Below are 12,820 nucleotides of genomic sequence, written 5' to 3'. Positions count from 1 at the left end.
TTCCACAAGCTTTTTAGTTAACTTTCTCTGATTCTCTAAATATATCATCATATCATCTACAAATAGTGATAGCTTGGTCTCCTCATTGCCTATTTTAATACCTTCAATTTCTTTTTCTTCTCTAATTGCTACAGCTAGTGTTTCTAGTACAATGTTAATAGACGTGATAATGGGCATCCCTGTTTCACTCCTGATCTTATTGGAAAGTTTTCTAATTTATCCCCCTTGCAGATGATACTTGATGGTGGTTTTAAATAAATATTGTTTATTATTTTGAGGAAAGGGCTTTTTATTCCTATAATTTCTAATGTTTTCAATAGGCATGTGTGTTGTATATTGTCAAAGGATTTTTCTGCATCTATTAAGAAAATTGTGTGGTTTTTGTTAGCTTGGTTATTGATATGGTCAACTATGTTCAGTGATGGTGGTCAATACTTTTTATGGTCGTGCTGAGAAAAAATGATGATTGACTTATTTAAATTGTGTTTGGATTAGAAGGGGCAGAGCCAAAAGGATGGAGAAGAAGCAGAGAAGTGAAAAGTCACCATGAGAATCCTCTCCAACTAATCTTAAAATGACACCACAAAATGAATACAGGAGTAAAAGAACCAACAAGGAGACAGAGTGAAACAACACTCAAAAAGACATAAACACAAAAGGTAGGCAGAGAACATCTGGGGCACTAGAATCAGAGGTGAACAGAGTCAGCAAGAGTCTGTAGCAAGAGACTTAAAGAGCTCAATTTTTTAAACCCTTACATTCTGTCTTAGAATCAGAGCCATAAGAACTAGGCTATTGGGGTTAACTGGTTTGCCCACTGTGACACAGCTAGGAAGTATCTGTGGCCAGACTTGAACCTTCTGTCTCCAGGTCTGGTTCCCAATCCTCAGAGCACCTACCTGTTCCCTGAGATCTCATCTTTTTCTGAATGTGGTTGCAGTTACATCTAAAAAATCACCACAATACAGTACCATAGCCAGGGTAATAGGAGCTCTAAAATAACCACCAGACTTTGGATCATAGAAAAATGGGAAAATCAATAGGGTGCCTGGACCAGTTATGTCACCAGCAGATTTTGCACAGAGTAATAAATCTTGCCAGAAGAATAAGCTTTATAGATTTTGGACTATGGCTAAGTGGAGAAATGGAGCCTTTTTCAAAAGATATGGCAAATTGGGCTGAGGTACACATGCTTCTCCATCCCTGGACGACTGACACACTTAACAGGTTCCAAAGGGAACAACTTTAACATGAGAAGCTAATCAATGAACCAAAATTCCACGAGGGTTCCAGCCAGAGGAATTATCTTCGACCAATATCTTATTAGCTTCTAAAATATCAGTCTTCAATTGTATCAAGCCTCTATTCCACTAGGTTGAGGGTTGTTCCAGTGACCTTATCCATTAAAACCATCATGAAACACCTCAATAGTCCTCTTCTAAAGTTTGACCCTCAAATCCTCAATCAAACAGAGACAACTAAGCTAAAATTATATAGCACCCTGAGAAAACTTTTTACCAAAATATGGTCCCCTGAAGCTGCCATAACTAGGCAGACTAACTAATGATCAGAAGATGCTGTGCTTCCTGAGCAGAACTCATTTTCATTAGGTCCTAATGACTACCAATATGGCACCCAAATCCCTTTCTGGGATTGTGAATTACTCTCAATCTGCCCTTTCTATGTCAGGTATTAGCATTAGTAGTGTTTTTTTAAAATTTATTTCTTGTAGCATATCTAATTTCAAAAAGAAGCAAAAATAACTTACTTTTTTTTAGAAAATATGAGGAACATTATAAATCTTTACTATATATAACTTGCTTTTACTTATATGTTTATAAAGAATTCAGTCTGTGGCCTTCAAAAGCAATCCTGCTCAGTTTTTCTCTTTGGAACTTTTTCTTGGCTTCTGTATATATTGCAAGATATTCCAAATTCTTGCTTTTTTAAATTTCAATACCAATTATTGCCTAAAAGATGAATGCTCTATGATGTCAGAGGCAACCTCAGTTCATTTATCTTGGACACAAGACCAAAGTTCTGACTTAGCTGTCTTGGGAAACAAAGGTAGTTTTCTCTTTGTGTTATAGGACATGGTCCTTCACTCAGGAGAGAATACTATTTTGAAAAAGTAAGTAAATGAGTTACAATACTTATTTTAATTTTTTATTTGTGGTTGAATCTTTAATCTATTTAGAGATGATTTTTAGTCCACAACACTTCTTATACCCTGAAATAATATTGGCTAGCCCTGCCAAGCAAAAGAATGATAGGAATATTTGAGATCCCTGGTTTAATCTCTTCTTGAAATCCTGAAATAAGTTAAGAAATTATCCAGTGCTTCTTCTGTGTGGCTTAGTATTACAGTGGATATAGCACCAGGCTTACAGCCAGGAAGATCTGAGTTCAAATGCAGCTTCAGACACTCAAAAATTATGTGACTCTGGGCAAGACAATCCCCATTTGCCTGAGTTCCACATCTGCAAAATGGGGAACCACTGGGGAAGGAAATGGCAAACCAATGTCAAGAAAACATCATGGGATAAAAAATTCATGGAATCACAAATAATTGTAACCTATTGAAGAACTGGGCATAAACAAACTTTTGTGAAAGAAGCAGGAAAGGAGAGGCCAATCTGGATAGTTGGAGTCATTGGAGTTCTTCAGGGACAAATAAAGAAAATCTGAGGGGACAAGAATGGAATTTGGGAGGTATTGAAGGTTTGAGCTCAGTAATGAGAAGGCTGACATAGTCTTCAGTCAGTCCAAGGGAACCTTTCCACATTCCAGATAATTTTAGCTTTAGAGAAGTTATGCCATTAGTTGTGATTTAATTCATCCTTTTCAGAAGAGGGGGAAGAAGCTAGGAATCAGAGAGCACAGAGTGCTGGGAGAGTCTAGAGAAGATAACAAGGTAGGGAATCATTACATTTATCAAAACTTTAAAAAAAAATCCCTTTGTCTTTTGTCTTATACTTGATCCTAGTATATTACAAGAAGGAAGGGCTAGGTGATAGCGGTTAAATGACATGCCCAAGATCACACACCTTGGGAGTGTGTGAGGTCAAATTTGAACTCATGTCCCCTTTAGTGCAGAACTGGCTCTCTATCCACTGAGCCACCTAGCTGCCCCACTACTACTCTTTATGAGAGCAAAAACAGTTTCACTTTAATGCAAGAAAATATTTCAGGAAATGCTCCCAGTTTCTCTGCATCCCAGGAGAGATTTCATTGAAGCAACTGAATGTACTTTTTCTTTTTTTTTTACTAGGGGCTAACTCTATAGCCTGCTGAACCTCCCTCTAAAGAGGAAACATAACTAAATCAACCTTGTGATGGATCAAATTGGATTATCCAATTCTGATCTTCAGAGTCTTGAAATATCCTGATTCTACCTGGTTATCCCATTTGATACCAACTCTGCAACTGTGAAAGAGGTTAGTCTAGTTTGGGATAAGGATCATCAAATGGAATGGGTGTGTTGTTTAGCAGGATGTGTTGATGGGTTCTCAGTACTCCTGAGGTGAAAGAGAATGGGAGAAAGGAGACTTGGAGGAAGATTTAGCTGTTCTAGACCATAGCAGGTGACTAGACTTGTCATGAAATAACAAGGCATCAGTGTCTTTGAACTTGAACTTAAAGAATGAATATATATAATCCTATAAAATGTGTATAATATTCTGTTAACATATATTACACATATAAGTTTCATTTGGAAATGTTCTTGCTTGGATTTGTGGTTAAACTTATAGAATCATTTGGATGGCAACATCATGGCATGTAAAGATGGCCTTAGACAACATGTTTGTTATTTAGGGCAAGACAGAAGGAAAGACACAGATGCCTAAGAAATCAGATTCTGAAAGAAGTAGGTGGTATTTGGAATTCCACCCTTAGATCCTCACTCTGATTCATTCATTTGCAACAAAGGAGGGGCATTATCCCCTTTTCTTTGTCTTTCATAACCCAAATGAATGTTAATAAATATGAGTAGGAAATAAAGTTTCTGGAATGACAAAGACTAATAGTTACTAATTTTAAAAATACATTGCAGTCCAAAATGATGTATATCAAAACAACTACATAAATTAGTTGAAACATTTTTAGTACAGGGAGCTTACAGGCCTCAGGGTGACAGTGGGTGGGCACTGAACCCAGAATTGGACAAGAAGAAAAGGAAATTGTAAAGGGGTTTTTAAGGGTGAGACCACTGTGTAAAAACTGTTAGTTAGAGGAAGAGAATTTGTGTAGAAACATGAGGAAATCATTTGAACCAGAAATTCTTTGCATATCTTTGTTAATATTGTTTTGTCAGAGAAATTTTTGATAGGGGAAAATGAGAAGAGCAAAGGAGCATCAAAAAGGTAAGAAATTTTATTTTCAGTAACTTCAAATAGATTCCCTTTCCAAGTCTCTTTCTGAACTCTTTGATGTTTTTCCTCAATTATTGATTCTTAAATTATTGTGATCCTCAAGTTAGGAAGGTATAGAGGAAGAACACTGCCCAAGGAGATAAATTCTATGATGAATTCCAGTCCAATGAACTTAGAAAATCAGGCAAGGACAAGAAAGCTCCATTTCCTGGGTCTGAATGTTTCCTTGTTGCACCATACTACATGAGTATGTCCTCAAATTCTCCTAGCCTCAAGCTCTCTCTGCCTCAGTTTTTCCTCTTCTTCAAATGGAAGTCATATGATTTCAAACTCTCTGCCTCACAGTTTTCAGGAAGGCATACTTTTGCAAAACCTAAATTGCACAGTTTAGAAGGGAGACAGTGACTTATTTCCTAATCTAAACTGTAAGGATAATTTTAGTGTTTTGACTTGAATCTAAATTTTAAGGATCGCCACGGAAAATTCCCAAATATTAAAATACCCAAGTCAGCTGGGAATTGTGGAGATTTTAATTAATATAGAGAGAAGGAATTAAGAAAAAAAGAGAGAGAGAATTAATTTAAATTGTTCTGGCTCAGGCTGAGCCAGGTAGTAGTTAAAAGGCCTTGGGTAAAGTGGCCTCCCTGAGCCTAAGGGAAAGGGAATCAGTCTTATCACTCATCACAAGATTGTCTCCAAGCTGGGTTCCAGTCCTCTGCTGAACTCAATCTCCTGAACTGAGTTCAGAATCGAATTCCACTCCAAACTGAATTGCCTGAATTTACTTTTTACCCTTCCTTTTAAAGAAATTTTCATGCCTACCAATCACAATAGATGCTTTTTTTTCCAGGACTGTCCATTCTTAATTCTCATCACTCTTTAGTTCTCACCTTCTCTGGTTAAATTATATCTTCTGATGTACTTCACACTTCCTGGTTAAGCTTGCCTTTTGTGAGTTACTTGACCCTTTTGTGATTAATTTAACCTTTACAGGTAATTAATACCTTTTTGTAGTATCTCCATTGATACAATAAGGAAATAGCTAAATAAAATCTTCTAAAGTACAGTCTGAGTAGTTTTTAAGATTCAAAGAACATTAAGCACATGCTGAATTTCAGTTTTCCCTGGCTGAGCCTTAGTGGGGCCAAATTTCTACTTGGGTGAGTCTTGACCATTCTCTGTACTTTAGTTGTCCTCTCCTGAAAGAAGACTTAATAGAATTTAACTCCTAAACACTCACACTTGTCAGGAAAAAACAAACAAACTTTAAATTCTTTTAAGCTTATATGCTTCTTCTATATGCTCTATGGAGATAATAAGTCTTGCTTTTAATGGGGCACTTGTGTGAGTACAAAAAAGATGCTGAAGCCCTTTGAAAGTGGTAAAGTGATACAGACAAGTGAGGATTCACTATTATTTGCTATCTTCCCTATTCGGTCCATTTTTACAGCTGCCTTTCCCATACACAAATCAGAGGGACAACATTTTCCTGGACTCACTCAGTGCTATCTTTTTTCATTAGAAATCATGATCCAGTTCCCATCAAAAGACCTTCCAGGAAAGATGAAAAGAAGACTGATTACAGCTGCTTGGGAAAACCAGACAGAACCATTGTGGGAAAAAATAGAGCATCGTTCGAATTTTAAGCCAATGTCCCACCTCAACCAACCCATAGGCAGGACATGTCTCAAACAACCACTCACAGTAACACAGTTTCCAAACACTCAAAAAACTGTGCTAAAGCCATCTCTTAATCCAAAGGAGAACTCCAAAAAATTGACCTGCCCTGGCAAGTCGTATACTATGTCAGACTTGCCCTTAAAACGTTGCCCTAGTAACCAGTCCCATATGGAGCCTTTATCAGGACCTGGGCACTTCCAGAATATTTTGCTTGACTGCAATCACCAAACAGCCGAGGCCCAAAAGATTCAGATCCCATCTGTACGTGGACACAGAGGTAAAGTTAAACATAAAGCCCCCGTGAAGAAAGACTTCAAAGTCTTACCTGAGCACAATGTGCCAAAGGGGACAACTCTAAATGCCCTGGTGAGATGCTTAAACTTTGCCCCCAAATCTAATGTTATCTCAGCATGTTTTTCTGAGTCTTTACCTAAAGCCAATGGTTTAAAACCATCAAACCATGAGTGGACTAAGGAACAAGAAATGAGAAAATCTCTTTCTGGTTTCCAAATTCCCACTTTCTCGCTTTGTAATAATGTTACCGATGCAAGAAATGCCCATCCTTCCTACCCCACACAGTGGCCTACTCCCACTACAGATAAACCACCACATGATATAGACGAATTAATATCAGCCCTGGGATTAGAAACACCAAAATTTGGACCATGGCAACATGCAGAAAAGGAGAATTTTTCAGATTTCCAACAATGGGCCAAGTGCTCTTCTACATGCCTAAACTACCGTTGTATGCCAATGGATACGTTTGCATCATAACAATCCCTCAAACTAACCAGAGCTCTACCAAGCTAAATTCAACAAAATGAGAATATGTATAAGCCAGAGATAAAGCGTCAGTCCACAATGTTAGCCTGTATACAGGTTTATACAATTAGACCAAGAGTTGTTCCACTGATCTTATCTACCTGAGTCATCATGAACACCCATCTATCTCTTCATTGTTTCATCTCCTAAATAGGCTATCATCAAACACAGACAACTAGCTGAAACTATGCAGCACCCTGAGAACATCAGGCCATTTTCTAAAAGTGCTTGACCATTCATGTGTGCATAACTGGAGACAGACAGGGAAACTGAAGAAACGCTGTGCCCCGAGGATACCAGGACATTTCTCTAATGAGTATGGAACACCTGAACCAAACCAGAAAGAAACAATGAAGCTGAAAATCAATGGCACTGTGCATCCACCTGGCCAAGTTTCTAATATAGTTTGACCACTCTTTTCTCAACATGGACAACCATTCTGAAGAAATATTTTTCCCTGAGAACACCAGGCCTTTTTCTAACCAAACCTGACCATCACCTTTTGGACATGCAAAAAACAGACTCAGACAAGCAAGCTTAAGGACATCCAAGAATCTCTCTAATGAACGTAGACCATCTGAACATTTCTTAACCAGACTGAAATCATCATGTCAGGAATCCCAGGCTACCTTCTCACTAATACTGACTAACTACTATGTAGAAGATAAATGGGTCCTCTGTCCCACACAGAATTCATTTTTAATAAGTCTCATTCACTGACCACAAATATGCCCCGAACCCCTTTTATTGAGTTTGATATTACTCATTCCCATCTCCTTGGCAGGTCTCAGGGTGGTTCATTGTTTTTAATTTTTATATGCGACAAAAATATTTTAGAGCCCATGAGCGTGATATATCTGTTAATCTATTATACATAGATTGTATATATTTCTATTTTATATCTATCTATTTACCATGTATAATAACAAGCTTTTATTTTAAGTACTGTACATATTAAACTTAATTTTCAATACTCCAAGTATTATATTTAATAATATTTATTAATATTTAACTTGAATCAAATGGAAAATAAAAGGCTAGAGAAACCGAGAGAGCTCACCAGCCTTCCACATGGCAAAGAATGGGATGCAGGTGATGAGAACCAAAACTAAAATTCCAACAAAATAGTAATATGCATACATGAAAGGGGAAAGGGAATTTGGGGAAATGTAGTCCAAGGATTCAAGATTCTAATTAATACAATTCTCCCTGTGATCCTTTGGGAGACAAGTCTCTGCAATGGATCATGAAAAATAACTTATAACTTTAACTAGAGGCATATACAAATATTACAGTTTTTAAAGGAAAATTACAATAATTTGGAGATAAGAGGAAAATAAAAGAGAAAAAGAACAAAACCAATATTAGGTATATTGCCAAAAAGCCATTTAGGGGGCAGTCCCCTTTGGAATAAGAGTATACATTCAAAACAAATGCATTCAAAACCCCCAAATTTAAAATTTGCCATATCTCAAATTTCACTCTGGATCGTCTGGTGCAGTGTGTGGTCTCTGCCTACATCTTTATGGTGCCTTCTCTGAAAAGTTCTCGTTTTGAATTCTGGGAGATAGTCTCTTTTTCTAAATTAGGCTCAAATTCAAATCAAAGTATACAGCAATAACATACTTCCCCCCACCCCAGTAATAGTACATTCCCCCTTTAGGAGGATATAGGGAGACTCATAGGAATAACACAGGCATATATGTTTGAGTCATAAGGCATATGAATCAATATTCAAAAATATCAAAGAATCCAAAGAAATTTAAAAATAACCTTTGAGTGAAATATAGAATATTTTTTAAAAACTGAAAAATTCTGGGAAGAAGGAAAAAGTAAAATTTTGCAAATCACAAAAAGTTCTTGTAGAGATACATGTTCCATAAACGTGCAACAACAATTACTCACTAACCCAATTTAGCAGTCTCAACTACAGTAAGTTGTCACATCATGAAAGAAAATAGAAAAAAAGAGACTAGATCTCAAAATAAATGGGAAGTAGAATTCCCCAGTTCGATCCTTTTCTTCACTTTCAGGGATAATGGAGCCAGAACAATCGATGTTAAGTACTTGATACAGAGTGTGGTACAAGAAAGTCCTGTATTTAACACATGTTAAACAGTCACAACCTCGAGTCTCACACATGATCAAGTCATTGCACTTTTTTGGGCAGAATATCATCAATACCCATAGGATTGGTTTGTGTCTTTTACCTTTTGAGTTCATTTGGCACTTTGCAAGTCAACTTTTGTGCTCCTTGGTGGTCCATTTCTCCTTGGATTAGACATATTCATTGAGCAAAGGTCTCATAATATTTAAAGAACTAGTGACAGGTTGCCATAGTCCAAAGTTTTTTTATATATGCATTTATATCTAAGTAAATGGACATCTTAGCTTATTCTATTGCAAAAAGTAAAAATAGTTTAAAAATTCTTTTCCATACTGGTGACATGTGCTTTAAATACAAAAAATATAAAAAAAAATATCAAATATTGTATGGCACATGTAGGAAGAAAACAAAAGTAATGAAAATGTATATTTCACAATTACAGAGGTAAAGTTGTGAGGCTAGTTTTCAAAAAATAAGATTCATTTCCTCTTTGACTTGCCATGATACACAGTGTGAGTGCAAATAAGGTAGATAAAACAATGTGAATGCAAATGAGGTAGATAAGGTAACAATACATTCAAGAAAATAGAGAAGATATTAGAAAAGGCACAAAATGGTAAAAAAGGCACATCAAGTCAATATAGGTCACTAATAAAGATTTTCTTTTTTGAGGTAGTATATGTGTTGCCCTACAAGGGTAACTTATTTAACTTCAAGGATCAACCAAATAAAGTGCAACAGAATAGTACAAATCCAGCAATCAAGAAATCTTATCACAATCAATAGTCCAATACAATCAGTATAAGCAATTATTCATTATCAACAGAAGTTAACTCATTTTACATGGCTACAATGAATCCATGGGTCCTTTTCCCCAATTTTAATGGCTGTTGGTGTAGTTAGTAGGATTTGGAATGGTCTGTCATAAGCAGGTTCAGTTGACCCAGTATATTTCAAATTCTTTATGTACACACTATCATCTGGGTTTAAATTATGAAGTGAGACGTCTATGGGGCCTGCCTGAACAGCAGCTCCAGAGTTATGGAATTCTCACAATTTCATTTGTAAATGTCTGATTTATGTGGCAATGGTTGTATCCCCTCGTAACAATGAGGCAGGGGTAAATGGTTGTGCCTGAATAGGTGGATGTCCAAATAGCATTTCAAATGTTGAAATGTATAAATTACCACTGGGTCTGCTTCTGAGATAAAATAGTGCCAGAGGTAGAATTTTGGGCCATTTTAAATGAGTCTCTGTGCACAATTTTCCAATAATACTTTTAAGTTCTTTATTCATTCTTTCAAATTGGCCAGAGATTTGGGGATGATGTGGTGTATGAAATTTAGGAGTTATCCCCAAACATGAATAAATTTGCAGTAAGACCAAATCAGTAAAATGAGTTCCTTTATCTGAAACTATATGTACTGGCAGGCCAAAAATGAGGAATAGTTTCTTTTAAAAGGACTTTGGCAACAAAAGCCACTGTGGCATGAGCAGTAGGAAATGCTTCAGACCACCTGTTCAACTGATCGACTATGACCAGATAAAATTTATATTGTCCAGCTTTTGGTATAGAGATAAAATCAATTTGTAAATGCTCAAATGGTGTGTAAGCGAGAGGATGTCCACCAAAGGCATTGACACTGTGATATGGAAATCACTTTAAAAGACTGATATATATTAATTTAAGGTCGCCAAGGAATTCAGCTATGTAATTCCTAAATGAAAACTCAAGTCAGCAGTCAACCTTTTATGGAATTTTTAATTACAAACAGGAGGAAGAAAAAGTATGAGAGAGAGAGAGAGAGAGAGAGAGAGAGAGAGAGAGAGAGAGAGAGAGAGAGAGAGAGAGAGAGAGAGAAAGGGGAGAGAAGGGAAAATAGGGCTTAAAAAACCCCTCTGCTTAGGCTGGGCCAAAGGCCCAAGGCCTTAGATAGCCAAGGCAAAGAAAAGAGATCAGTCCCTATCACTCACGTGACCAAAATGGAGAAACAGTCTCAGGGCCTCCACTCCAAGCACCAGGCTCCAACAACCCCCTCTCCTCCACCCAGGAAATTCCCAGAACTCCTCCGCTGTCCTCTACCTCACTTCCTGTCTCTCCCCTGTGCCAATGGTGGCTCTAGCTTAACCCAGGACCGCCAGAGGTCTGTCCCTTTTGCATATGTCTGTTGAAGGCCATATTCTCAAATAATTAAATCTTGAGCTTTGCTGCAGCCCTTCCTAAATCCTGTTACCCTGAGTAGGGTGGAGATTGTAGTTTCCAAGACGTGATTCTGTCATTCCAAGTATCTCTATTGTTATTGATCAGGAAATAGCCAAATCCCATCCTCTAAAGAAGGTTTGAACAGAGTTGAGTAGTTTTGAAATTCACAACACAAAGGGTGTGTTGATTAAAAGCCTGGCAGATAGGACAAGATGTACATACTTTGGAGGCAATTGTAGTTATATCCATCCTCTTTTAACAGAGTCCAAAATTTTTTATTATTTTTTATTATTTTGTTGGATTTTTATTCTTAAAATGTTTTTCCAATTTCTATGTATTCATTTATTTATTGTTACTGCCCTCTGGTGGCAGAAAACAGCTACTGCAGCTAAGTAGGAAAAGGAAAAAGAAAACAATGAGTGCTCAATTCTGACCTCTAATGGCCAATAGGCAGCACTACAACAGGGAGGGGCTAGGGGCGTGGTTAGGGAGGGGTCTAAATAAGGGGTATATTTAGGGTGTCTGCCAAAAACCAAAATGGAGGATATGACTACAAAACAGGGCAGGGTTTGGGTTTTCATTTGTCCCAAAAGCAAATTAGCCCTAGAGAAGAGACTGTTGTAAGACAGGTTAGGGTAAAGCAAGGTGGGAACTAGGAGATAGGCTGGGGTGGGTGAAAGAGGGGCAGGACCCCCCTGCCAAGGCAAAGAGTCTGGCAGAGTTTAGGAGGCAACCAGCCCGGGACAAATGGGCTAGGGCTGGGGGAGTGAGTCTTTTTAGCTTACCAAGGCAGTGGGGCAGGAGGCAGCAAGAGGAGGAGCAGGATCCATAGAAACAGCAGAAATACAGGGGTGGCCACTATAGCAGATGCCAAGCCAGGGTCAGGGTGGTTAGACTATGCAAGAGGAGCAAACTGTAGCCTGGTTGCTTTGGTGGCAGCTGGGTGGGAAGGAGCGCAGGCTTGGAAAAATAAATCTATTCTATCTTAAAAAGTATTTGAGAATTCTATCCCTTTGTGGTAAGCCAAAATGTAAATATTAAAAATAATATTCAATACTCCAAGTAGCGTATATAATAATATTAATATTTAAGCAAAGGGAAAGTAACAGACTAGAGAAACTGAGAGAGCTCACCAGCCTCCCACGTGGCAAAGAGAGGGATGGGGGCAGCGAGAACCAAAACTAAAATACCAACAAGGTAACGAAGCACATACATGAAAGTTGGAAGGGAATTTTGGGAAACATTGCCCAAGGATTCAAGATTCTAATTAATACAGTACATAAAGAATTTAATCCATGACTTTCAAAAGCAACCCTGTCCCCCCCTCACCCCCCCCATTGCCTTCTCTTGTACATTTCACAAAATATGCCAAAGACACTTTTTTCATAGCTCTATTTTTAACTCCTTGTTCTACCCAACATAGTACCTTCCCTCCACCCCAAAACTAGAGCCTTCGGGTTGTTATAAGGAAATGAGCAATGCTGCAAAGAAAGAAGCAGGAAGGTTCCAGAATTCTGGAGAAGTGACAGCACTGTTGCTTCTCCTAACAGACAGTGAGGCTGGAGGTTGAATTTTGAAGGAGCTATTCCCTCTCCTGTGGCTTTCCTGTTGATCCATCATAACAATTACCTGTAC

The 12,820-nt window shown here is 37.8% G+C and overlaps 1 protein-coding gene across 3 annotated transcripts; it reads left to right on the top strand.

Moving 5' to 3' along the window:
• Nucleotides 1–499: 499 nt before the first annotated feature.
• LOC103096106 (uncharacterized) lies at nt 500–7,658 on the top strand. 3 transcript variants are annotated; one of them, XM_007500809.3, is made up of 4 exons: nt 500–659; nt 3,272–3,437; nt 4,316–4,364; nt 5,896–7,658. In XM_007500809.3, the coding sequence occupies exons 3-4, from the start codon at nt 4,337–4,339 to the stop codon at nt 6,825–6,827; spliced, it is 960 nt and encodes a 319-aa protein (XP_007500871.1). In that variant the 5' UTR covers nt 500–659; nt 3,272–3,437; nt 4,316–4,336; the 3' UTR covers nt 6,828–7,658. The 3 variants fall into 3 exon arrangements, with proteins under 3 accessions (XP_007500871.1, XP_056662782.1, XP_016280238.1); XM_016424752.2 differs by lacking the exon at nt 500–659 and adding an exon at nt 2,049–2,131; XM_056806804.1 differs by lacking the exon at nt 4,316–4,364.
• The last annotated feature ends 5,162 nt before the right edge of the window (nt 7,659–12,820 follow it).

Source organism: Monodelphis domestica, chromosome 8 (genome assembly GCF_027887165.1).
Source record: "Monodelphis domestica isolate mMonDom1 chromosome 8, mMonDom1.pri, whole genome shotgun sequence".
NCBI lineage: Eukaryota > Metazoa > Chordata > Mammalia > Didelphimorphia > Didelphidae > Monodelphis > Monodelphis domestica.
Note: the sequence above shows the minus strand (reverse complement) of the source record. Positions and strands in the feature narration are given on the sequence as shown.